This window comes from Nelumbo nucifera, chromosome 3 (assembly GCF_055504915.1).
Source record: "Nelumbo nucifera cultivar China Antique chromosome 3, China Antique-T2T, whole genome shotgun sequence".
In the NCBI taxonomy this organism is placed as follows: domain Eukaryota; kingdom Viridiplantae; phylum Streptophyta; class Magnoliopsida; order Proteales; family Nelumbonaceae; genus Nelumbo; species Nelumbo nucifera.
The window spans coordinates 47270623-47297726 of NC_142651.1; the positions used below are offsets into that span (position 1 = coordinate 47270623).

At 43.4% G+C, this 27104-nt stretch overlaps 1 protein-coding gene and 1 long non-coding RNA gene across 2 annotated transcripts; both read right to left on the reverse strand.

The window, feature by feature from the left end:
* Positions 1-258: 258 nt before the first annotated feature.
* On the reverse strand, positions 259-21557 carry LOC104609600 (RNA-binding (RRM/RBD/RNP motifs) family protein). The gene is made up of 6 exons (XM_010275971.3): positions 20669-21557; positions 20495-20553; positions 2996-3065; positions 2772-2897; positions 2530-2658; positions 259-956 (listed from the first exon to the last, which is right to left on the reverse strand). Exons 1-6 carry the CDS (start codon positions 21512-21514, stop codon positions 489-491), a joined length of 1698 nt encoding a protein of 565 aa, XP_010274273.1. The 5' UTR covers positions 21515-21557; the 3' UTR covers positions 259-488.
* On the reverse strand, positions 1546-1942 carry LOC148801195 (uncharacterized). Its single transcript, XR_016083799.1, has 2 exons — positions 1803-1942; positions 1546-1605 (listed from the first exon to the last, which is right to left on the reverse strand). It is a non-coding gene; the product is annotated as an uncharacterized LOC148801195 (long non-coding RNA).
* Positions 21558-27104: the final 5547 nt, after the last annotated feature.

Genomic DNA, 27104 nt, shown 5'->3' on the forward strand with positions numbered 1-27104 from the left:
AACCTTCAACCCGAGGGAACTTTATTTAAGCTGCTGCCTCTGCTGCATATGTTTTAAATGCCGCTCAAGTCTTTCAAAATCAATATAAGAAACTTACAACATAGCTTGAGACAAATGGAGCCTGGAAAAGGATAGTAAGAAATTTGAAGAAAAATAAAGGACCATTTAAAACATTGGGAACATAAACTACTAAATTTCTATCTAATTGTATTTGTATCGCCCGGAATCGAAAACAGTGGAAGTGATACAAAAACAAAATAGGGGGAAGAAACTAACTAGAGATATCAATAAATAACGCAACAGATATCTGTTACATATACCAATCGATTGAATAATACATAATAGTTTAGATGCTACAACGATCTCTTCAATGGAAGGGAAAAGGCAACTAAAACAAGAGCTGTGATTTTTATCCAAGTTCTCATAAAATTTCCCTTTAAATTATCAAAGCTAGTACAACAGAATAGACCCTTGTAAAATTATCTTTCCTATTTCAACTTCTTGGCTTTCTTGTTTTTGTGTGAACTCTCTGGGGTCCGGCTTTCAAGCTTCCGTTTTTTCCCTGGTTGTCTTGGAGTTGCACCACTCTTCATTGCTGCCTTTCTAGCAGCGACTGCAGGCCTTTTGCCCTTGCGTTCTTTCTGCCCAGAACCCTTTTTAGATTTTACATTCCCTTGCTCAGATTTTCTTGGGCGTAAACCCCCTTTCTTTTGCATTCCTGTTTTGCTTGCTCTTAAGCCCTGGTACGAGAGAGGTCTTGCCTTGGCCTTACCCTTGTCTGATGAAGCACCCCCACTGGAAGCCACAACTAACCTTTTCTTTGGGGAATTATCTGCCCATGTGGGTGAAATACTTCTTTTCTTTGCTGGAGTAGAATCTGGTTTGGCATGGTAGAGTCTCAATTCACGATCTCGGAGCTTCAGTGACTTTTTCTGGACGGCCAAGTTAGCAGCAGCCTGCATGTCATAATCCTACCAGTCATCATAACACGGACCAGACTATATAGGGTTGTAGGGAGAAAATTAATGTAATAACAAATGAGAATTAAGACAAGAAAGAATAGTAAGTTTTGCTCAAGTTGTTAAGAAATCCCAAATTAAGAGAATAAAGCATAAAATTGCACCCTTGACAAGCTTCCTCATCTTTGCCCCATTACATCTTTAAAGCCCCTTCTACTCCTTTATGTGCTTCCTTCACCCATTTCTTCCAGAAATTCCTCCACTTTAACCTGATTTTTCTTATCTACTCAGTACAAACCAAACCAAACCAAACAAAAAGTGATCCCTGTGCCAAGGGTTTCCAGACTCTTTAAGCTCCCCAGTCTACCAGAGACATACCTCTTATCCCACGATCCATTAGATGTTATCTTTGTTGCCAATTTATTACCAATATTATTGAATTATAAGAAAATGTTGAGTGATGTAGAAGGGAGAAACTTGTCAACCTTTTATGGGCAGTTATGTGCACACACATACGTATAAACGAAATAAATCAATTACCCAGTATCACTCAAGTAACTTCACTGAGCAGTAACTCAGAATTCTGTTGGGCCCTAACGATGTTTATTTCTTTGAGCACTCCTAGCATCACCAGTCTTGCCCGTTGCTGTCAGGTCACAAGAGGACAAACCAAACAGAGATTTTGGTGCAAATAAAAAGAATTATGGGGTTTTATAAACCACCCTAAAATCTGCCTATTTGTTTAGTTTTTCTTTATAAAAAGAGTATTTTCATGAGAAATTAAGGGAAGGTGACAATACAAAATAGGGATACAACAGCTTCTTGTCAAGAAAATCCAATTACATTGATCATATAACACCTCAAAGCAAGAGAATCCCCTCCTAATCCCAGGATTCAGCCCTCATGAATGAAACCCATCTGCTTATGCTACCTGCACATCAACCATCAAATAAAGAAATAACGGGGAACTGAAGACATAAAGCCCATAGAATGATAAACAAACTTTTTTACCCTTCAACTTCTTCCCTCATCCTCTTCTTTCATTTGACCAGAACACGTGCACATGGCTTTTGTGATTAACTGATGACATTGACCCTACATGGGCACCCTTCTAATGGCCTAATGCCAGAAATATTTAAATGTTTAACCCTTGTTGAATACAATACATAAATAAATATGGAATAATTGTTGTTTCCTATCAACATGCACATTCTCCAGCATTAAAGTATGAAATAATTTCATGAGTCGATCTTTATTTCCAAAAAGAGTGAAAATACAGTTCTGCTAGAAAAGACTTCCAATTGAATAACCAAACCATGACATTTGCATGTATTGAGATGTTTACAATTTTACCACCTAAAACATCTCTGAACTACATAAAGGTGATCTCACCAAAGAATGGGCCAATACCATTTGACAAATGAAGCGTGCCATGCTTATAAATGAAAAAATCTTGGGAGGGAAGCAGCATCATTATCATTCAAAAGTGGAGCTTGGAGACATTGGGAATTGAAAGTAGATTGAATCAAAACAGAGAGGAGAAAAAGTGCAGCAGAACAATAAATCATACCCTTGTTTTAAACAAGACATAAGCAATTCCCTTCCCCACACTGGTATGAGGATCTCTAATAACACGGACAGCCTCAATGTTGGATTCCAATTGATTGATCCCACAAAATAACTGATAAAGCTCTTCATCCTGCAGAGAAAACAAAAAATATTAAAATAAATATGAAAAGCATGGATGCAATCTTAAGATGCTAAAATGAAACAACTTTAACTACAAGTAAATATCTTGGAGAATGAAATCACCTTCACATCAAATGGGAGGTTGCCCACAAAAACAGTTCTCTTTCTATCATAAAGGGGACTGTTCTCTCCTTTCAATTTTTTACGAGGTGGGCATGCCCTGTCAACACGAATATGATTCCCTCCTACCTACATCAGTGGAAACGGAACAGTCAATTCAGCATATTCATCCAATATTTAAGTCCAAAGTGTAAACCTAACCATCCTAATGGATTTGTTCAGCATACCATTGCCATATTGTGTGACAAAGAAGCCTGGGCAGATTGCTCATCTTTGAAAACAACATATGCATGGACACTGCAAGACAAATGCTTTATAATCTTCAAAAGAAAAAAAAATGAAACTGATAGAACACATCACCATGAGTCCATGACTTAATGGGAGAAACAAAAAATTAAAAATAAAAATGGTAGAAAGTACAGGCAAATCATAATTCCTAGATCAAATTTCAGGAAGCAATTGGAAGACGTAATTCAATTTCAAGGTATTTAATAATTCTCTTAGACACCTGTGACCTGTTAACAAAAGTAACCGTGGGGGTGGATTTAAAGATTTGATTTTTTGCTAATGTGGCAGTTTTGTTTTGTTTTTTTTTTTTTGATCAATACAGTTTTCTTTTGTTTTCAAAAACAAAACCAACCATGTTGTTGAACACCCCCTAAATCCAGGATAACTGAACTAGGGAATTGGTGCATCATAAGGTTGAGGAAGGGGTAAAATGAAAGAGAAACTATCAGATAAGCTGGGCCTCTTTCTTTCCAGGGGATGAGGCATACATGCTTGTTGTTACTTTAAACTTGAGAAGGATGAAACGACTAGGGAAGATGAAAGAGGGTATGTGAGAAGGCACTATGTTAGACTTAGAAAACCAATCAAAGAAGGTTGAAAACCATCTCAAATGGGGGATTAATGACAAGAGGAGGTGAGAATGTTGTATAAGGATTACTGAGAAGGAAAGGGAAGGAACTTGTCTCTTTTCTCAGTGAGATTTGCTTTCTTGGAACTAACATCTTCAATGATCCTCACATTTGATCCAAGAATATGATAGAGAAATAGGAAGGGGGTTGGCATGGGGATATAGTTAATGAGCCATGTGTTTCAATATGGCAGACTGGGTAGAGCTATGTTATGGGCCCAGGCGTAGGATCTCATCACGGGTCGGTCCACGGGGAGAACCTCTTGCTTCCCCTTGCGCCTTCCCTTGTGTGCAGACCCTATTGTGGAAAACCGAATGGGTGATTTGTCCAAGAGACCACCCGAACTCTCCTCACTCTTCTCTTAACTGGAAACTGAATGCTTTATTCCAATTCACAGCTCCTTAAATAGGAGATTACAAGAGGGGGGTTCCTTGTTGTATTCGGCTAGGCTAGGATAATCCCTCTCTAAATCAAACTCAAACTCCTACTTCTAATGGTAACCAAACTCCTACTTCTAGTGGTAAACGAAACTCTTACTAAGAACATAAGATAAGGATAGATGGGATGAGGGATAATGTAAGCTGGTGGTGAGTTGGCAAGCAGAGCTGTCGTGGCAAGATAAGCGTGGGCCCCCTGATGAGCTGTCGTGTGGGCCCCTCCTTACTGTTGCTGCCCGCGGCGGCAGTAAGCCTTTCCCACAAATGCATCCATAACATCACACCCCTCCTGGGCAACGAGCTTGTCCTCAAGCTCGAGATCCGGATAGGCGTCGTGAAGATCAGACCAGGGAATCCAGGTGGCCTCCGCTGATGGTAGTTCGTCCCACTCCACAAGGACCTGTAAGGTACCCCAGTTGATGCGGGATCGGACAAGAGTCCGAGGCTGGAGAATGGGTCTGCTGTCCTTCAAGGGGGGTAGGGAAGGTACTTGAGCAGGAGGAGTCCCTGTAAAAGGTTTGAGTAGGGACACGTGGAAGGTATCATGGAGTCTGTTGTGTTCCGGTAGCTCGAGCTGATATGCAACCTTCCCGATCTGTCGTAAAACCTTGAAAGGCCCGTAGAATTTGGGAGCCAACTTAGAGGGGGCTCTGCATCTGAAGGAGAGCTGCCGATAAGGTTGGAGCTTCAGCCAAACGAACTGTCCCGGCTCAAAGGTGACTTCTTGGTGACGCTGATCGTAGGCATTCTTCATACGTGCCTGAGCCTGCTGTAAGCGCAAGGAGACTTCGGCCAGGAGGGCATCACGATCTTGTAGGCTGCGATCCACTTCTTCCAACCGTGTTGAACTGGGATCGTAAGATAATAGACGGGGGGGTCCCGACCATAAACAACCCGGAAGGGAGTCATGCCAAGAGAGGAGTGGTATGAGGTGTTGTAACAGTATTCGGCCCACGGAAGGTACTCCACCCAATGTCGGGGCTGGTCTCCCACAAAACAGCGGAGGTACATCTCTATTGTTCGGTTTACCACCTCCGTTTGGCCGTCAGTCTGCGGATGGTAGGCTGAGGAGAAGGCCAGGGCTGTTCCCTGCAGACGGAATAGCTCCTTCCAGAAAGTGCTAGTAAAGATCGGGTCTCTGTCACTTACGATGGATTCGGGTAGCCCATGCAATCGGAAGATGTGGGTGAAGAAGGCATGGGCGACTGAAACCGTGCTGTAAGGGTGGGATAAGGGAAGGAAATGCGCATATTTGGAAAAGCGGTCCACCACTACAAATAAGACCGGCTTCCCTCCAACTTTGGGTAGGCCCTCAATGAAGTCCATGGAAATATCTGCCCAGATCTGAGTTGGGAGTGCAAGTGGCTGGAGAAGGCCTGCTGGGTGCAAGTTTTCCCACTTCTGTTGTTGGCACATAGAGCAGTTCTGAATGAAGTCTCGCACCGAAGCCTTTATACCCTGCTAGTGGAAGTCAGCGTGGATGCGGTGCAATGTTCTCTGGACACCTTCATGCGTGGAGTTGTGTATGCTGGAGATGACGGAGGGAATTAAAGGGCAGTCGGATGGGAGATAAATCTGCCCTTTGTATAGTGCCAACCCGTCGTGCACGGACCAGTTTGGGCTGGTCGTTCCGGCTTCTATTTTCTTGACCAACTCGTTCCACTCCGGTGATTGTGGTAGTATGTTCCGAATGTCTTCTAGCAAGGTGACTCGGGGCTGTAAGATCGCATGGAGCAGCATATTGTCTTCTTCTCGGCGAGACAAGGCATCTGCGGCACAGTTCAAGGTTCCCACCTTGTAGTCCACCCGAAAATCGAACCCAAGGAGTTTGCTAACCCAATGTTGTTGTGGCGAGGTGGTAAGCCGTGTTCCAACAAATATTTGAGGCTGTAGTGGTCCGTCTTGACGACAAACGATCTGCCCCACAAGTACGGCCTCCAGTGCTGCACTGCTTTCGCTAGTCCAATCAATTCACGTTCGTAGGCAGGTAACTTAAGGTGGCGGTCGGCCAGTTTGCGGCTGAAGAAGGCGACTAGATGCCCTTGCTGCTGTAGTATGGCACCGATGCCGGTGCCGGATGCATCGCACTCCACTGAACTCGAGATCAAAGTTTGGCAACTGTAGAACCGGCGTGGAGAGGGCTTCTCTTAAACTCACAAAGGCTGCATCGGCTGTACTATCCCAGAGGAAGGCATTTTTCTTGAGCAAAATGGTTAGTGGAGCCACCAAAAGTCCATAATTTTGTACGAACTTGCGGTAGTAGCTTGTCATCCCTAGGAACCCGCGGAGAGCCTTGGCGGATTGCGGTCTGGGCCATTCCCTGATTGCCTACATCTTGGAGTCATCCATAGTGACCCCTTGCCCGCTGATCACATGTCCTAAGTAAAGGACCCGACGTTCCCCAAAGGAGCATTTGGATCGCTTAAGGAAGAGCTGGTGTTGTTGCAAGAGTTCAAGAACGATCCGTAGATGCTGCACATGTTCTACCCACGATCTGCAATAGACTAGGATGTCATCAAAGAACACCAAGACGAATCTGCGGAGGTGGGAGTGGAATACCTCGTTCATCAGGGCCTGGAACGTGGAAGGAGCGTTGCTGAGGCTGGCATAACCAGGAATTCAAAATGGCCATGATGTGTTCTGAAGGCCGTTTTCTCTACATCTTCAAGAGTCATTCGGACTTGGAAGTAACCCGACCAGAGGTCTAGTTTTGAGAAGTATTGTGCGCCATGGAGCTCGTCCAATAGCTCATCTACGATGGGGATAGGAAATTTGTCCTTGACCGTCCGACTGTTAAGTTCTCTGTAGTCTACACAAAATCTCCAAGTCCCATCTTGCTTGGGTACCAATAGAACTGGAGAGGAGAAGGCGGAGAGGCTGGGACGGATGATCCCCTGTTGTAACATGTCCGCGCACTGCCTTTCTATTTCATCCTTCTGTCGATGTGGGTAATAGTAGGGTTGGACGACGATGGGATCTGATCCGGCTATCAGAGGGATCCGATGATCGCAGGCTCTGGAAGGTGGGAGCCCCTTGGGTTTTTTGAACACTGTAGAGAAATCCACGAGGAGCCTCTCCATATCTGTTGCGCGTGAGTCCTCACCTTGAAGTGTGTGTAGTTGCATTTTTGTCCTTATTCTGGTTCCCTACCATGTAACCGGTTTCCCATTCAAGTGGAAAGTCATTGTCAGGGCGCTGAAGTCCCATAGGATGGGCCCTAGAGTGATTAGCCATTTGACTCCCAGGATGATGCCAAATTCATCCAAGGAGAGTACAAATAAATCAGCCCGGAAGGATTCTGATCCGACCTGAATTTTGGTGTCTTTGCAGATACCAGGGTTGTGAACTCTTTCCCCGTTGGCCACGGCTACCTATAACTACGGCCTGATTTCCATCGGTAATTCGAACCGACGGGTAGCCTGTTCACTGACAAAGTTGTGGGTGCTTCCGAAGTCTACAAGAATACGAACTGGTTGCCCTGCTATCCGCGCCCTTAGTTGCATGGTTTGGGAAGTTTTGATCCCCGTGATGGCGTGGAGGGAGATATTTGGTTCTGATGCTGCAGGTTCCTCCTCGTCTTCTTCGGGTTCTTCTACCAGAAGACAGAACAGCTTCTTGTACCTGTGACCAGAGGAGTACAGATCATCGCAGTTGAAGCACTACCCTCTTGCGCGACGTTCTGCCATCTTGGCTCGGGACAGCCGTCTAATGAGGGGTGTTGTCCTGCTACTTCTTGCACTTGATGCCGATCTGGAGGGGTTACCGACAGGAGGCCTTTGTTCGCTGCTGGTTGTCGAAGGAGACACCCCTATTGTCTTCGAAGGTGCCCAGGTTGTTGTCAGTCGTCCTATACTGAGGTTTCCGTGAGAGAGTTGCATTTTCCATTCGAAGGCACACGCGAGGTTCATCGTTGTGGCCAGGTTAGGAGGATGTTGCATCTCTACGTCCACTCTTAGGGGTTCTACTAACCCTGCTGTAAACATATCTACTTGCTGATCTGCGCGAATTGAGGTTGCTCTGGCGAGAAGGGTTTGGAACTGGCGTTGGTGCCACGGTTCCAGTTTGCTTGAGGTTGATTAACTCGCCCAGCGGGTTGCTTGTCAACAAGGGTCCAAACCTGAGGAGACAATATGATTTAAACTGTCCCCAGCTGAGACCGGGTTCTTCTTGCTCCAATCGGTAGAACCAGAGCTGCACCTCTTCTGATAGGTGGAAGGCGGCCAGACTGACTTTATCCTTGTCATCAGTGCGCTGATTACGGAAGAACTGTTCGCAACGATACAGCCATCCTAACGGGTCTCCGGTGCCGTTGTAAGATGGGAATTCCAGCCAGCTATACTTGGGAATAACTGCGGCTGTCAGGGCAGCGATCTGCTGTTCGCTGGACGTCTCTGCCCAGTCCGGACGGCGACTGTTTGTGGTGGTGGTTCCCTCCGAACTTCTTTGTTGGAGAGGAATACTTCCAGCAGGCGTCGCAGCTCCCGGACATCGTCCTTGACTTCACGAACCTCCATGCTGGTTTCTGCGAGCTTATGTTCCAGTTCGTGGACCCCCTGGAAGACAGCGGCTCCTGTTCCCCCATGACGGTAAGCTCTGATACCATAATGTTATGGGCCCGGGCGTAGGATCTCGTCACGAGTCGGTCCACGGGGAGAACCTCTTGCTTCCCCTTGCGCCTTCCCTTGCGTGCAGACCCTATTGTGGAAAACCGAATGGATGATTTGTCCAAGAGACCACCCGAACTCTCCTCACTCTTCTCTTAACTGGAAACTGAATGCTTTATTCCAATTCACAGCTCCTTAGATAGAAGATTACAAGAGGGGGTTCCTTGTTGTATTCGGCTAGGCTAGGATAATCCCTCTCTAAATCAAACTCAAACTCCTACTTCTAATGGTAACCAAACTCCTACTTCTAGTGGTAAACAAAACTCTTACTAAGAACATAAGATAAGATAAGGATAGATGGGATGAGGGATAATGTAAGTTGGTGGCGAGTTGGGGAGCAGAGCTGTCGTGGCAAGATAAGCATGGGCCCCCTGATGAGCTGTCGTGTGGGCCCCTCCTTACTGCTGCTGCCCGCGGCGGCAGTAAGCCTTTCCCACGAATGCATCCATAACAAGCTATGGATCTTTGTAGTTGGAGTGTCACCTAGGCATTGACTAGGCAACCACCCAGGCATTTTGGAAGCCTATCACCTAGGAGACATATTAGAAAGTGATATTGACATAAACACCTTATTTGGAGCAAACAACTAATTATTCCCTCTTTACTTAATATATTGATATGGCTGTCTAGAACCCATTTTGTATTGATAGTAGTGCAAGTTAAAACAAGTCAATGGACTGGTTTTGGATTGGACCCCATCCAAACCAAAAATCAATTTGGACGGATTGGATGGACCAATAAGACATTGAATTGGACCAGTCCAAACTTAATGGTCAAAAGTATTTATTGGATTGGATTGGACCTGGTCCATCCATAATGAATTTATATTAGATTGGGTTGGATTGAGCCAATATCTGGTTCATTGATAAAAATAATATATAAGAACATAAGGTGTCAATGGACCGGGTTTGGGTTAGAATTAATCTAAATTAAAACAAATTTGAACAGATTTGGTCCAAACATTGAATTGGACTGGTACGAAATGGTCCAAAATATTCTTTGGATTGGATTGGACCCGGTCCATTTGTAATGGGTTCACATTGGACAGGATTCGGATTGAACCAAATCCAGTCCAATTGAACACCCCTACCTGTGTATGCTTCCTTTTTTAAGTTGTTATTTAATCATTTACTTATTGAATTTTTGGTTTAGTATTTTATAATTAACATAATGATCAAAATGTTATAATTAACATGTAAATTACATAATACCTTATGTATGATTATATGCATGCATCACAAAATATGTATACACTTTTTTATTCATTACATATTAAATTTTCTCGCCTAAGCATCAACTTTCCTTGTCAGGGCAGAATGCTTATGTGTCACTTAGCCATCTTAACTTGTTGCACAGTTATGAAGTTGTCAAGTCAATGACTCAATTCTCACTACAAGATATTCCTAGGGTGTGTATCAAGGTGGATATGAAAGGTGGAATGATTTCTACTTCAGCATTTCCTATAATTCGGAAGACGGTTTTGTATGGTAATTTTGTATGGTCTGCGAACCAAATGATGTCTTGTAGAGATCCTTTTCAGAAGAGAGTTGGAGAAAACCAACAACAAATGAAGACCTCCATGGTGCTTGGTGGGTGACTCACGACTGCAACACAGCAGAGTTGTTGGTAGAGAAGACCTTGATCTTGGGGTGCTTGACTTCCCTTGGATCATTGACCATTTTAAGGTAGAGGCTATTCTGTCAAACATCTTCATGGTAGCTTTACCGGTCACCACATTTGGATAGACAGAAACCAGAGAACTTTTGGTAACCAATTCCACTGTGGAAGCTCTCATTTCTCAGGTGGTCAAGGACACAAGGACGTGGTTTGCTAGAAATAGGCCTTCAGGTTGAAGCTACTAACTACACACAAGAAACTGCAAATCAGTAAAAGTTGTGTCATGCTTTTAATGCAGATGCCCTTAGCAACCTGAGTGGTTTTGAATAACTAACAGAATATATTTCATTATAAAATGAAACATAATGAAAGGGGTGGAGGATGAATGCACAAATGTCCCCCCAGGAGGCCTCTATTTATAGCCAAAAGGGGTGGAGGACAGACGGCCACGATCGAATGGTCTCAACGGTTCGGATTCGTGACCGTTGGGTTTCTTAAGGTCCCAAATCAGTTTAGCGCGCTCTTGAAGTCCGAAAGTAGTTAACCAGCACTATTTCAAGTCCGTGCATACCAGCTGGAATGCTTCACGGAACTTCTCAACTCACGTCACCAAACAAGGAGGCAGGGGTAACAAAAGAGGTAACACCCAAACAAACGACATAGTCAGGTACGTCCTTTAACCGAGCCTAGTCACCTCGGTTTCAAAAGTGGGGGGCAAGTGATGAGTATAAATCCGACCTCTTACCGAACACGTGGCATGTTCAGGTGAACTGACAACTTTGCTTTCAACTCGGAGAACATCACCTTGCCGTCGTCTCAAAGGATAAGACTCACCTCGGATTCAGCTCAACACGGACATGTGAGCTCCACCGACCTCCGAGGAGATCTCCCTACCAAGACGAGCTCCCACCCAGGAGGGCTCTTCCCTAGTAAGACAAGCTCCTTTTCAGGAGAGCTCTTCATTCCAACACTTGTCCATCGGGTGACCACCTGGCAATACATGCAACGAGATTATCAACATGTAAGGCAAACTTGCCAGGTAACCGGTCTCGGGCCCACTACATGCACTAAAGACATGGAAGACAGATCGACACTGCATGTCACAGCTATACACCAGGTGGCTAATGCATGTGGTAGGTGGCAAAACAAGTAGCACTAATTAAGCTCCAGATGCCTGAGCCAGATACCAGGTGTCTTGACCAGATACCAGCTAGCTTGAACCAGGCCATAAGTGTTCGAATCGAGCATTATGTGGCTGAGCTCGAAAAACAGGTGTCTTGGTAGAGACCAAGGTGTCTTACCCAAGCTCCATTGAGGCAAAGCAAGCTCAAGGTATCTCAAGCTACAAAAGGTGTCCTACATCTACCCAACACATACATGTCCCGGCAGGTATGCCGAAGCCTATTTAAGGGGCAAGTGAGCATTCAATTGATATTTTATGAATCCTTGAATTCTCAACCACCTCTGAATACTTGGTACTAACTTGATTGTCGGAGCTACAAGCCTGAGATATCACCCCGAGCCCTCTGACTTTGTTTCCTTCTACAAGATATCACCAAGCTCATTCAGAGACAACCACTTTCTGGTGGCATCAATTGGCGCCATCTGTAGGAGTCAGACACTAAAAGCCCTTTTTCCCTACAAAACACTCTACCGACATGTCGCAAACAACCAGACACACCCATAGGACCTCTCACCATTCTCCCAATGGGACCTCAAAGAGACACCACCGGTGAATCCCATCTCCAAATGCACCAGATGGAGTTTCCCGTAAGGAATTTAATGACCTGGTGCAAATTGTGAAAGACATGAACCTTTGTGTTCAAGCCAAAGACGATATTGTGTAGATTGTAAGCCAGGCAATGATAGATGCAGCTCTAGAAGACATGATGCAAAAAAACCAGAAACCACAACCACAGGTAGAACAACCAGTCCCACTAGTGCAACCCGTCCATCAAGTAAACCAGCAAAAGCCGCCTCCACCATCGGTTGACCACCCAGCTTCATGGGACAAGAGACACCCCGAACGAAGAGACAGATTGCCCTTGCAACGTGGCCGACATCGCGGTGAACGAGAGAAGAGAAAAGTAAGGACGGGATAGGTACAGCCGACATCAGCAACCTAAACTTTCAGCTCGGCGTTCCCGTGTTTCTGAGGAAGTGAGCATATCAAACTCCCCAGAACTCACTACTCATGGACTGCCGAGCAGACCAGGAAGCGAAGATCGTGCACACCAGAGAACCGCCGAGGTGAACAACGGAAGCATTCAGATAAGCTAGACTCTGTTCACCTGGAGACGATAAAGTATCAATTGAATGCTCACCTGCCCCTTAAGGCTAACATGGAGAGGGAAGAGAGCCTGAAGGCACAGCGCGCGAAGCAGGAGGAGGAGCTCAAGGCCAAGCTTGAGGTGGCAAGTGAAAAGGCCATTGTCGCTTTCAAGCTCTCAAAGGAGTATGACAATGAGATGCTTGATTATGTCGTCCCTTTTGTTAGAAAGAGTTTTAGGCTCTGCAAGCTTTACTCGGCCACCGTTCTTGACCGCCCGATCAGCGAGCTGGCATGTGGAGCTCGTCTTGGCAGCCGAAGTTGAGAGTGAGCCCAAGGAGGAAGATAGCACTCAACCAACGGCTGATGATCCTGGGTCTACTCCTAGCAACCAGACCTCCCGGTGATCTTTTTTCTTGTCTTCTTATGCACCCCTGAGCTTCTATGCTTGGTAAAATTTGAAAGAACCTTGTTGTTTTTTGCTCTTTTGAGCAGTAATAGAAATGTTTATTTTCTACTATTTCTATGGTTTCAGGTGAGTTTTCCTGACTTAAAAGTCATTCACTCATGCATTTACCAGCTCGGTTGAGTTATTAATTCCTAACCATTACCCCTTTTCCCGAGCTGAGTATCTTCGTCCGCTCGAGTCATCCTGGTAGGGAGCCGAGTTAATACCTCAATGCTTTTATGTTTTAACAATATTAACACAACGTTAAGTAACAAAAATGATGTTCCCAGCTCAGTTCTATTCCGAGCTGAGCTGCAACAAATCTGATCATTAAAACTTAGAACTTTATTATAATTCTAAGTTTTTTGTTCATTATACACTCTTAGGTTCATGGTGTGCCTGGCACGTGGCACAGCTCATCCACCTAGAGAGATACTTGTTGATGTCGTTGTCCTTGCATGGGCCTGGTCCCTTTATTTCTTATTAGGTCAATCCTCCAAGTCGGTTCACAACTATCTAATTGAAGCTTTTCTCACAGTGTAGCTGCATCCAGCTATTGTAGATCCACCTGCGGCGACATGAATTATTCCTGTGATGCCTTCCGTGAGATCATCCATTTCATCCTCTTTCTCTTTTTGCTTCTTTACAGGTCAGTTGGCCTTTACGTACTACTTCAAGTAACCTCTTGCTATCAGTTCTTCAATTTCATTCTTCAAGTCGAAGCAGTCTTTCGTGTTGTGTCCCACTATCTTGTGGAACTTGCAATATTTCCTTTGGTTTCTCTAAGTTGGATTCCCTTTCAGTCTCTTGGGCCATTTCAGGTATTCTTCGTTTTGTATTTGTATCAATATTTCACCTCGGGGAGCGTTTTGGGGTGTATACGCTTCGAACTTCCGAGGTGGAGTTCGTGGGCGAGCTGATGTCCCTTCTCCCTTTAATCCCTTGGCCTTTTTCCTCAGAAACACGAGAACGCCGAGCTGAAAGTTCAAGTTGCCAATGTCGGTTGTACTTATCCCGTCCTTCCTCTTCTCTCCTCTCCTCTCATTCACCGTGATGTTGATCATGGCGCAAGGGTGATTTGCCTCTTCGTTCGAGGCGTCTCGTTCTGTGAAGCTGGGAGGTCAACCAGTGGTGGAGGCAGCTATTGCTAGTTTACTTGTTGGACGGGTTGCACTACTTGGTTCTGCTGCACTAGTGGGACTGGTTGTTCTACCGGCAGTGGTGGTTGTCGATTTTGTTGCACCATGGCTTCTAGAGCTGCATCTCTTGCTGCCTGGCGTACAATCTGCACAATCTCATCTCTGGCTTGAATCCAAAGGTTCATGTCTTTCACGATTTGCACCAGATCATTAAATTCCTCACGGGAAACTCCCTCCGATACATCTAGAGATGGAGTTCATCGGTGGTGTCCCTATGAGGTGTCGTCGGGAGAATGGCGAGAGGTCCTATGGGTGTGTCTAGTTGTTTGCAACATGCTGGTAGAGTGTTTTGCAAGGAAAAGGGCTTTTAGTTTCTTATTCCCACAGATGGCGCCAATTGATGTCACCAAAAAGTGGTGGTCTCTGAATGAGCTCAGTGATATCCTGTGGAAGGAAACAAAGTCAGAGGGCCTGGGGTGATATCATGGGCTTGTAGCTTCAACGGTCAAGTTAGTACGGAGTATTCAAAGGTGGTTGAGAATTCACGATTCATAAAGTATCAATTGAATACTCACCTGCCCCTTGAATAGGCTTCGGCATACCTGCCAGGACATATATGTGTTGGGCAGATGTAGGACACCTGTCGTAGCTTGAGATACCTGGAGCTTGCTTTGCCTCGGTGGAGCTCGGATAAGACACCTAGCTAGTATCCAATCGAGACACCTGTGATCCGGCTCAAACACCTGGAGCCTAATCAGTGCTACCTGTTTTGCCACCTACGACATGCATTAGCCACCTGATGTATAGTTATGACATCCAGTGTCGATCTATCTTCCATGTCTTCAGTGCATGTAGTGGGCCTGAGACCAGTTACTTGGCGGGTTCGCCTTACGTATTGATAATTTCATTGCATGTATTGCCAGGTGGCCACCTGAAAAGGAGCTCGTCTTACTAGGGAAGAGCTCTCCTAGGTAGGAGTTCGCCTCGGTGGGAGATCTCCTCGGAGGTCGATGGAGCCCACATGTTTGTGTTGAGCCGAGTTCGAGGTGAGTCTCCGAGCTGAAGGCAAAGTCGTCAGTTCACCCGAACATTCCACGTGTTCGGTAATTTGGAGGTCGGATTTATACTCATCAGTACCTTTGGAGTTATTCATCAGAGTTCTTGTTCCTACACTCCATAACAAAATGGAGTGGCGGAAAGGAAGAATCGACGTGTAGTTGAGGTTAGGGGTGAGCAAAACAATTCGAAAAACAGAACCAACCAAAAAACCGACCAAAACCAAACCGAAAAATCGGTTAACCGAATCGGTCGATTCGGTTTTTTAAAAAACCAAAGGTACCGATTTGGTTTCAGTTAACCAATACAGAAAACCGGCAATTAACCAAACCAACTGGTATACATATATTTCTATATATTTTATATATATGTGTATTTTATATTTATATATATATATATATATATATATATATTTTATGAATGAATATAATTTTATATATATTTTTTATATATTATAAATTAATAAATATACATTATATATATAAATATGTATAATATATGATATATTATTTATTATTTAAAATATAATATTTTATATATATTTATAATTTTTATTATATATTTTAATAATTTACATTGTAAAAAATAAATAACCAACAAACCGAACCAACGGTTAACCGAACCAATCAACCGGTTAACCGATAGGTTTCAGTTACCAGTTTTCCAAAAATCGGTACTACCGATTCGGTTACAAAAAGTGCCCCACGGTTCGGTTAACAAACCGTGAGCACCCCTAGTTGAGGTTGTGAGGAGCCTCCTTTTTACTTCCCATGTTCCTGTTAAGTTTTGGGGGGATGTCCTTACAGCTACATACTTGATAAATCGAATGCCTTCCCGAGTTCTGGGGTTTAAAACTCCCTTTAGCCTCCTATTTCCAAATGAGGATCTCTTCACTCTTCATCTTCGAGTTTTTGGGTGCACTTGCTATGTTCATGTTCACAGTCATGAAGGACATAAGTTTGAGCCTAAAGCACACAAGTGTGTCTTCTTGGGATATGCCTCCGCACAAAAAGGGTATTGTTGTTTCAATCCAATTGGTGGCACTTACTTTGTTTCCAGAGATATCACATTTGCAGAGTTTGTTCCTTTCTTTGGTAGTTCTAGGGGGAGCATTTAGAGGAGTTGTTTGCATTGTCACCATCTGTCCCTCTTCCAATTCCCATTGAATCTTCTATTGAGTCTCCTCCAATTGAGTCCTCTATTGGCTCTTCTCATATTCCTGCTCCCCCTCCTCCTACTCATCCTCCCACATTTTCTTCCCATCCTATATTCCTATTATCCAAAGGTGGTACCAGAGATAGACTCAAAGACATGCAAATTGTTTCCACACCTTCAGATGAGCCGCTTATTGCACCTCCATCACTTCTAAGGTAATAGGTCAGCCCTCTTTTACCACTTCGGATACCTTCCCTGACGCCTGACCTTGATCTCCTTATTGCTCTTTGCAAAGGCAAACGGAAATGTACGGCTCATTGCATTTCCAAACACCTGTCTTACAGCCTTCTTTCCCCTTCCTACTATTCCTTCTTTGCCTTTGTTTCCACACATGTGACTCCCAGATCTGTCCCAAAAGCCTTGTCCAAACCAAAATAGAGGGATGCTATGATGACTGAATTAAATGCTTTGCATAAGAACAATACTTGGGAAATTGTAGATTTGCCTGAGAGAAAGGAACCGATTAGTTGTAAGTGGGTGTTTCACTATTAAGTATCATTCAGATGGTACTATTTAGAGATTTAAGGCATGTTTGGTTGCTAAAGGATACACTCAGATGTATGGTGTTGACTACCTATAAACTTTTGCCCCAATGGCCAGAATGACTTCCGTTTGAGTTTTGATATCTTTAGCTACTACTTTTGATTGGCCACTTCATCAATTCGATGTAAAAAATGCTTTCTTGAATGGGGACCTGCATGAAGAGGTCTATACGTCTTTACCTCAAGGGGCATATGGGAAGGACATGCAAGGGAAGGTCTGTAAACTGAAAAAGTCCATTTATAGCCTTAAGCAATCTCCTAGAGCCTGGTTTGACAGGTTTCGAGCTACTCTTGTTACTTTTGAGTACACTCAGACTCAGTCAGATCATACCCTGTTTGTTAAGAAGAGAGATTCCTTAGTGACCCTTCTGATTGTCTATGTTGATGATATTGTGGTTACTGGTAATGATACTCAGGAAGTTGCTCATCTCAAAAGTTTTTGTAACACTGAGTTTGAAATTAAAGACTTGGGATAACTCAAATATTTCATGGGAATTAAAGTTGTTAGATTTAAGGATGGTATCTTCATTTCTTTTTTTTATCAATATGGTATCTTCATTTCTCAATTTAAGTATGTTCTTGACCTCCTTGCAGAGACTAGCAAACTGGGTGCCCAACCAGCTTATACTCCTATAGACCTAAATCATAAGCTATCAACTACTGATGGTGAATTGTTGACTGATAGGGGAGTATTCCAAAGACTGGTTGGGAAGTTATTATTACCTTTGCATGACTCGAGCAGATATTTCCTATGCAGTTAGTGTAATTAGCCAGTTCATGCATTCTCCCAGAGATGCACATTTAGCAACTGCTGAGAGGGTTCTGTGCTATCTAAAAGGGACTCCAGGGAAAGGTATCTCGTTTGCTAAGCATGGGCACATGAAGCAGGAAGCATACACTAATGCTGACTGAACTGGATGTATTGATGATAGGAGGTCCACTTCAGGTTACTATGCTATGGTAGCAGGGAACATTGTATCATGGAGGAGTAAGAAGCAATCTCTAATGGCTAGATCCTTAGTTGAAGTAGAGTACAAGGCAATGGCACATGAAGTTTCAGAACTTTTGTGATTAAGATCACTTTTAGAAGAACTGGGTATAGACTATGAGAAGCCAATGATGTTATATTGTGACAATCAGGCCGCTATCAACATTGCACATAATCCTATTCAACATAACATAATTAAGCACATAGAAGTTGACAGGCACTTTATAAGAGAGTTACTTCAGGAGAAGTTTGTCTACCATTTGTTGCTTCTGAAGAACAATTGGTTGATGTTTTAACAAAAGGTGTTCCTAAAGAAAAGTTGGTCCACTATATAAGCAAGTTGGGCATGATTGATATCTATGCTCAACTTGAGGAGTGTAGAGAGACTGGGCCGAATGGGCCGAATGGGCCCTAGCCCATTAGTGTCTTATTTATTAGTTCTTTATTGTTATTTGTTCTTAACGGGCCTTTCTTTATGGGCCTTTAATTCTTGTTTATGTTTTCTAAGTATGCTAATGAGGTGGACGCCTACTTAAGGGCAGAGTTGTAAATTATGCAACTTAAGTAAGATTAATAAAAGATTAGTGTGGAGGAAAGAGGAGATTATCAAACTCCTTTTCTCCTTTCTTCTCCATTCTTCCTTCTTCTTCTCTACTTTTGCCATAATCTAAATTATTCTACTATTTATTATTGGTCTGAATCACATCTACCCTCCACCAATAAATCATTGCAACCCTTTTTTATATAGATAATCATTCCAACCCTTTATCAAGGCTATTTTTAGACTTCACAGAAGGCATAAAGTTCTGTCTTTAAGGAGTTGCCCACATTGAATGGTAAACTATAGCATAAAATAGTAGTGTCAAAGTCACTCCCCCCAATTCCAAATGCTTAAGTTCCCTAGTCTGCAAACATCAAAATTCAACTTCAACATACCTTCTTCTGGAACTATCCATTGTTGTACCACAAGAAGTCTTAATGAATTTCATTCCAAATCAAGAAAAAGATGACCCTGAGGGTCATAAGGACATAAACAGCCAAAACTGACCAGTATTCACATCATGTGATCTATGAAATTGTTACAAAAACCTGGGGCCCAGACAACCCTAACAAATTCAGACCCAGAATTACTGATTTGGCTAGTCTATCCACAGCTTCATTAGTGCCTCTTGGGACCCAATTGAATTAACACTTCAGTTTTCTTCCAAAGAGATAATCTGCCAAACCATGGATTGAATAATACCCAAGGAACTTCATTTTCAGATTTTAGCCAAGAAAATGACTACTTGAAGTTCCCTTCAATCAGCCTTTCTTCCATTGCCAACTTACCTCTCTAGCTCTCTTTATTTTTGCTTTCTCTCACTTTTCATTTTATTTCTTATTTATTCCCACTTCTCCCTCTTCCTTCTTTACTTCTTCTGTCCCCACTCCCTAGGATTTCTGTATTTCTCTTAGAACATTAGATACTCATCTTTAATGTTCCATGTCACCCCTAAAGGCCTCTACCAGTCTTTGCTTCACTTAATCCTCCTGTAGGCTTTGTTCAAAACCCATTTCAACAATTGATGAATTCTGCTTTACCAGTTGGTTAATCATTTAACTTTCCTAAGTTCTGTCCAGCCTATTTTATTGGACAATCAAAGCTAAGTTTCAAACTAACAAGCTCAGGGCCTTGTGACGTGTTCCCTGTTAGCTTAGGCCTACTCCAGACACCTAAATAAGTGCTTTTTGGTGGGTCCAGCATCACCTTGATCTTCCTTAATCATTGTTTATTTATGCAGATACAGCAAAAAAACAATTGAGCTGTTGACTACATAGCCTCTTTGGACTCAACTTAATTGTTAAATAGGTCCTTTTACTTTTTGTTTCCCTTGAGCTGAAATATGTTTTGTATAGTGATTATGGGATTCTACACATTTAAGGTCTTATTTTGATAAAAAGATCATTGAGATGGGTGGCACTAGGTGCAAACAGGCTCCAACATCCATGAGAAGTCTTGATAGGTGTTTAATCTAACTTGATTATGAAAAATAACTATTGGGTGAAGAATTTGCATTGTTGTAGCTTCACTGAAAGAAATGATAAATGTAAACCATGTATTGTTTGATAGGGATTGGGGAAGTTGATCATCTCCAAACTTTTAATTTTTATTAGCTATCCATATTGGGATTATATACTTTTGTGTACATCACTACATCTTATAAAATTCAGCTGAAAAAAAAAGCAAATAGGTAAAACCGTTCATAAAAGTGAGGGATGAAAGGCAAATGTAGATAGAGGACAACCACATAAATGGCATTAGTTAAATGGTAACATCAAAACAAAAGAAACCATGATATCAAGAAAAGTAAAAAAAAAAAAATCAATCAGAGTAGATTAAATTGGATAATCCAAAGTGAAAAACAAAACGTGCTATTTAGCTTCAAGCTCAAACCTGTCAACGGATTCATTGATTTTCCCCTGGAAAATTGCACCCTTTCTTGGTGTTTTGCTCTGATAAACGGAAAAAGAAATTGGAGAGAACAATATTATTAAGAAGAAAAGAGATTGAAATAGCTCTCTAAACACTAAAAAGGGCAAAAGGGCAATAACAAAAATACAAACTCACATCTAGAAGTGGAACAGACCGTATCCTGACAGATTCAACTTCGCCAAAACGGCTAAATTCCTTCAACACGGCTTTCTTCTTCACCTTCAGAGGCAAGTTCCCTACAAAAACAGTCCTCAAAAGCTTACTCTCATCATCAAAGCCTTCCTTGGAAACCAACATCTCCGCAGGATCATCCACCGTTTTCCTCTTCTCGCCAACTACTTTCCCCCCCAATCTCCCTTCTTCATCCTCAACCTTCACCACCACCCCATAACGCCTAGCTTCGTATTCCTCCTCAATCTCGTCTCTCTTCCTTTTTTTCTTCTTCTTCTCCTTCCCCTCAGCGTTCCTGTTTTCTTCCCCGTCTCTATCCATATTAACAGGAACATCGAGACCATCACTTATTTTAATCTCATTCGTCCTCTTCTCGATCAAATCAATATCCAAACTTCGGTTTCTCCTCTCCTCTCGCTTTCTCTTTTTCGCCTCTTTCAGGCTCTCCGAACCATTATCCTGAATCGAATCGGCATCCATTTCCGGCTTCCTCTCTTTGCGTCTCTTCCTCTTCTTCTCCTCACCCAGGTCTTCGTCCCCATTTCCCTGAGAACCTCCACCTTTGGGGTTATCATCACTAACTTCACCACCCGAACCAAAAAACCCTAATCCCAACTGTTGCTCTTGTTGTTGCTGTTCTTGATGGTTTCTTCGAAAGGGGTTGTTAGAGAAGAGAGAAACACCGCCACCACCATCGTCGGGTATATCTCCGAAGAGGGTTTTGAAAACGTTGGAGGAGGAACCTCCGTCATGGCTCTTCTTCTCAGCTTTCTCTGCTTCTCCGCCTTTCGGTTTTGTTTTCTTTGCCATCTCTTTTGGCGAACAAGAATTTCTCGAGTAGTCTTGAAGAAGTAGAAACGCTTAAAACAATAACAGATTACGAAACATGTTAATTGTTACTATGTTAGTCAAGATTCGGCCGATATATCGGGCACAAAATGATAACTTAATAAAGGTAGGGTTGCTTACTTTTTGCTACTTTTACTACTAACGGTGTCATTTGTGACATGCGATGTAACGGGTAGGGCTGTTCACGGGTCGGGTTGGGTCGGTTTAACGCGGTTTTTCCAACCGACTCGACCTGGTCGGGTTACCTGACATAGAAATCGAAACTAACCCAGTGTTAAGTAAAACCGACCTGGTCGGTTTGAGTCGAGTTGGGTCGGTTTCGGTTCTAAGTTCATCCCTATGATAAAATCTTGCTAATTTTAAAAACAGTCATAAATTGAACATCATTTCAGCCATCTCCTATGATAAAATTTAAATGAAAAGTTAATCACAAAAGTTGTTCATTAATCACTATTCACTAATCCAAAGTTTCTTGCAACCATTCAAAATCTAGGTGGCCTAATGGGCTTTGGAGCTTCATGTTTGAACTATGAACTAAGTCAGTTCAGTTTGGGTCAATTTCGGTTTTCTTGTGTGAAAACCGAAACCGACCCAAATCATCGGTTTAGGAATTTGCACAACCCGAAACCGACCCGTGCTGATGAAAACCCGACCGACTCGGGTTGGGTCGGTCCGGGTTGATCGGTTTGGTCGGGTTGGGCCTTCTTATGAACAGCCCTAGTAACAGGTCTACTCAAGCTCAACTAAAGGGTATTTTTGGTCCGCAGGATTAGGGGTCCGGAATCGGAATCACAATGGTCCATTTCGATTTCAGGGAATCAGAATCCGATTTCCATTTCAGGCGGAATGGCAATCCCCCATTTGAGGGAATGGCCATTCCCGACCCACCCACCCCCCGGATTGGAATTCTATTCCCACTATTTAATATAAGAAAAAACCAAAATGACAAAAAAAACCTCAAATCTCTCTCTACTTGAATCCAATTTTCCAACCCTCACTCCCCCTTCTCTCTCATCACTCCCTCCACCGGCAAAAGTTCGAAGTACTAATCTGAATCGAAACTCCGACGATAGTGACGACGAAGTTAATCACTGTCAATTTTTTTCTCTCCTCTTTCTTATTCTTCTTCTTCTTCCTCCTAGGGGTGGCAACGAGCTGAGCTTTTCATGAGCTGCTCGAGCTTGAGCTTGAGCCCAATACAGTGGCTTGATTATTAAACAAGCCGAGAAGTAACAAAAATCATCTCCCTTGGGCATCTACCACTTTTGTCTTGAGCCCATATGTTCATACTTCATGCCTTTATGACTTGGCACCGATGTGAAGGGTCTCTTGTATGCCGATGATGATAGGCACCTGTGTGCCATGATGATAGGCAACCGCTTGGGCCGGAACACACTTGTGCGCTAGGGGCAACGCGATAGCTCAATCACCTTGGGCAAGGGGCTGGCGAGGTGAAGGGTCATGCTTGAGCCAGGCCCGCATGCCAAGCCTCCTTTGAGTGTCGGCAGCGCAGTGCCGGTCCAACACTGTCCCCATGAGCATGTGTGCGCCCATGAGGAACCCTGGTAGCCAGGCTAGCCATTAACTAGGGCCACCCCACAAGGGATGAAGGTCTAGGAGTGCCAAGGTTAGGCACCCAAGGAGGTCGACCACCCCTCCTCAAAGAGTATGTTAAGCTTTTGGTGGTCTGCCTGAAGATAACATCAATTATCCCAAAAATCTTACAGGCAAAAATGACGGTGATGTCCCTAACGTAAGCCTACCAAGCGTAGGTAAGGCTAAGCCTGTGTCAGACCATAACAGGCTCCCCCACTCAATTCATTGTCATCCTCGACAATGACTCCTTCCGTAAATGGGCGTCTGTGTCCCGCGTTATCCACTCTTCTGCCAGTTCCAGGGCTCGCCTGGCCAACTCGGGTCTCGCCTATATTGGTGTCCATTTATGGGGACAAAACCATTTCACCATGCCGGCCTGTCTGGACTTCACCCCCAGTGTTGAGGTTACTCAAACCGCGCAATGGCTATGCCGTTGAACTGTGAAAGAAGGGCCCTCGAAGAAATGTGTGTGGTGCTTCACGGAGGTCCGCCCCATGTATCATCTTACCTCAAGGCTCAACCGTCTTCTTGGTAGCTTTCCAGTGATGCTACCAAACACGCTGATAGGTCTACTCCTCATGTTGGCGATGACCTGGGTACCCTTTCACCATGCTGGCCTACAGACTTCACTTCGCCGATTCGGGTTACTCACTCCGAGGGGGCCCCACTACTGCTACCTCAAGGAGACCTGACCACTTTGAACGCGAGTGTGGCAACTTTTACCCATGAGTTGCCGAACATGCACTCGCCTTGTGATGCACTTCTGCTGCTGCAAGTGATCCACCTGTTTGAACTGAGCATGTCCACCTGATACTTTGCCGGTGTAGGGCTGCCATGCTCCAACGGCCAGTGTACCCACATTCCTAACAAGGCTCACGCGTCTGCCCCCTCATGAGGACAACAACCAATGCGTTTGCCCCTGCAAGGGAAGCTATTTTAAGGTCATTGGAATGGGGACACGTCAACGAATGGCCTCTTGCCAGGCCTGATAAGAATTCTGCTCGATCCTGGGTGGAAGTGCCCAGGGACCGCACCCCACAATGTTGCTGCTTGTCGTGATGAATGTTTCAACTGTCTCTGGGCTAATCTTCTTGACACCAACTGCGGCTGCAATTGGCTAGCTCACTCTGATACCAACTGTCACGGGAGTAGTTCTACAGCGGAAGAAACCCGTGCGGCGTCTAGGCCAAGGTAGGCCAAGACAAGCCTTTATGCGCTTAGAGGCTAGGAGTTGCCCGATGGGATGGCTCCACCAAAGTCAGTAGCACTGGATCATGACCTCAAGTCCAATGGCTGGGGCACTCGGCTGGCTCAGACTGGTCCATGGGAGGCACCACTTACGTGCTAAAGGGGGACAACCATAATGCAAGGCGACTGTGCGCCGAAGAGGTGACTTGGCACCGATGTGAAGGGTCTCCTGTATGCCGATGATGACAGGCACCTGTGTGCCATGATGATAGGCAACCGCTTGGGCCGGAACACACCCGTGCACTAGGGGCAACGGGATAGCTCAATCAGCTTGGGCAAGGGGCTGGCGAGGTGAAGGGTCAAGCTTGAGCCAGGCCCGCATGCTAAGCCTCCCTTGAGTGTCGGCAGCGCAGTGCCGGTCCAACATTGTCCCCATGAGCATGTGTGCGCCCATGAGGAACCCTGGTAGCCATGCTAGCCATTAACCAGGGCCGCCCCGCAAGGGATGAAGGTCTAGGAGTGCCAAGGTTAGGCACCCAAGGAGGTCGACCACCCCTCCTCAAAGAGTACGTTAAGCTTTTGGTGGTTTGCCTGAAGATAACATCAATTCTCCCAAAAATCTTACAGGCAAAAATGACGGTGATGTCCCTAACGTAAGCCTGCCAAGTATAGGCAAGGTTAAGGCTGTGTCAGACCGTTATATGAACAAGGAGTTAAAGTTCTTTTGATAGATAACTAATAACGTTATTGGTTTATGGAAAAGGATAATATCTACATCTATGGTTACATCATCAAGGTTTGCCTAATGAAAGATTTCTCCCCTTCATTGAAAATCCCTTCTAATCTTATTGAATGAACATATGGCAAAACTACATCATAAAGGTTTGCCTAAAGTTATATGGCATATGAGTACTCACTTCTTCCCTCTCGAGAGGTATGTGCTTCTAGAAAAATGTTGAATGATTGCTTAGTTCAAAAGATTGAAAGCACAATAAAGGCATGAAGTATGAAAATATAACAATTTTGAGGTATGAATATCAACAAACTGATGGAATGATAGGGGAAAAACAATCTTCAACGAGAAATAAATTCATAAATCAAATAACAAAGCTTCAAAAGATTGGAAGAACCCTCTAAAATTGCATAAAGCGTAGTATGATAAAACATTTGGTATTCCAACACCCTTACTAGACATGTTTAAAATTTGAGCCAACATAACAGATAACATGTACAAATGGCATCATTGAATGACAAATGAGAAATACATGTTTTAGTATTAAGTATTTTGAATTCTAGAGAGGAAAATGATATTGTATGTGAAGTACTGAATAACTAGTGATCAGAATGTCACAAAAATGTCACAAAATCCATTGATCTCAAAGATCTACATGCACCTCATGGACTGCCCTTTTGCCCAATTTCCTAATATGGAAAAAAAGATTTCCTAATATGTCCATCCAATATTCACAGTGAATATGGAGTTAATAGTGAGCTTAGAGCACCATTAATAGAAATAACTGAAAGGAAACTTTTCAGCATAACAATTCAGATAGTAAACAGAATTACCCACACTTTGCTCATTTGCTGCCTCCATCCTGTTGCTTTTAACTCGTTGGGTTAGATTGATGGCACAATTAAGGTTGCAACTTGGGCCTGGTTAAGTTGGGTTGAGATCAATCCAAGGCAGAGGTTCCTCAACCCTATCCCAATCCAACCTATCTCAATCCAATGAACCCAACCCAACCATCAAATATGTAACCCTAACCCAAGTAGCACAATTTTCATAATGGGGTATCATCTAACCCTCATTCCATCATGTTTAACAGCATATCAATAGTACTTAAAGAAATCATATAAACATTGAATAGTACTTCAACTCAACTATATAGAGTTGGCCATAAACATCCAATAGTACTCAAAGATATTAATAGGTGCATATTTTTAAAGTAAAAGAAATTTCTTGTTTTCAAAGAAAAAGAAAAAGAACCTTTTTATTAAGATATAAGAAATACAAGGTCTGCAATTCTGGATATGGTGATAAGATGGCACCACAATCCAATAAGAAACTTACTACAAAATATTTCAGAAACAATTAATGCAGTCAACTATGAGGTTTCCAAATGCAGTTCTAAAGTGGTCCAAAAGGATGACCAAAAAGTTTCCCACTGGACATCTTTGAATTCTTGATGCACAAGAATCCAACCAAGATCATATCTCCAATTGATGTATACAATCTTTTGGTACACTTCTGAATACCATAAAAAATTCTTCTATTTATCCACTTCCAGATGCACCAAATTACAGCAAAAAGAATGCAGGTCCAAAAGATTACTGCCTTCTTACTTTCCTGGATTGTAGGTCAAGATGCAAAAATTGACTACCCTGCCAAGTGGCAGCCACGTCTTACAAGACAAAAGAAAAAAAAAACAAATAAATTTGGTAAAGACACAAACAATTAACAGATTACAATGATACTATCATCTTCTTCATTGTTGTTACACAAACAGCTTTTACTAGGAAAGTGGAGTCATCTATTGTTCAGTTATTTGCTGTAAGAACAGTCCATGGCAACCAATCACACAAAGGGTTCCACTCTAGGTTGAATCGAATTACCCTCAATGCCAATTTATATATATCTGCCTGGTTCAAGATAAGTACATCGTAAAAGGATTTCACCAAAAATTGACTGTTTCTGCACTCCCTCCATCACCTAGCATCTGCTCTACCTAGGAGGTTATCTCTTTTTCAAGCTTATCCAGTAGAACTA

Excerpts from the sequence above, each read along its gene's own strand:
- LOC104609600 (XM_010275971.3), bottom strand. The coding sequence starts at position 21,514 with ATGGCAAAGAAAACAAAACCGAAAGGCGGAGAAGCAGAGAAAGCTGAG. Across the intron at positions 2,898-2,995 it reads TGTCACACAATATGGCAATG|GTAGGAGGGAATCATATTCG; the intron begins GTATGCTGAACA and ends CCACTGATGTAG. Across the intron at positions 2,659-2,771 it reads ACCTCCCATTTGATGTGAAG|GATGAAGAGCTTTATCAGTT; the intron begins GTGATTTCATTC and ends TTTTCTCTGCAG.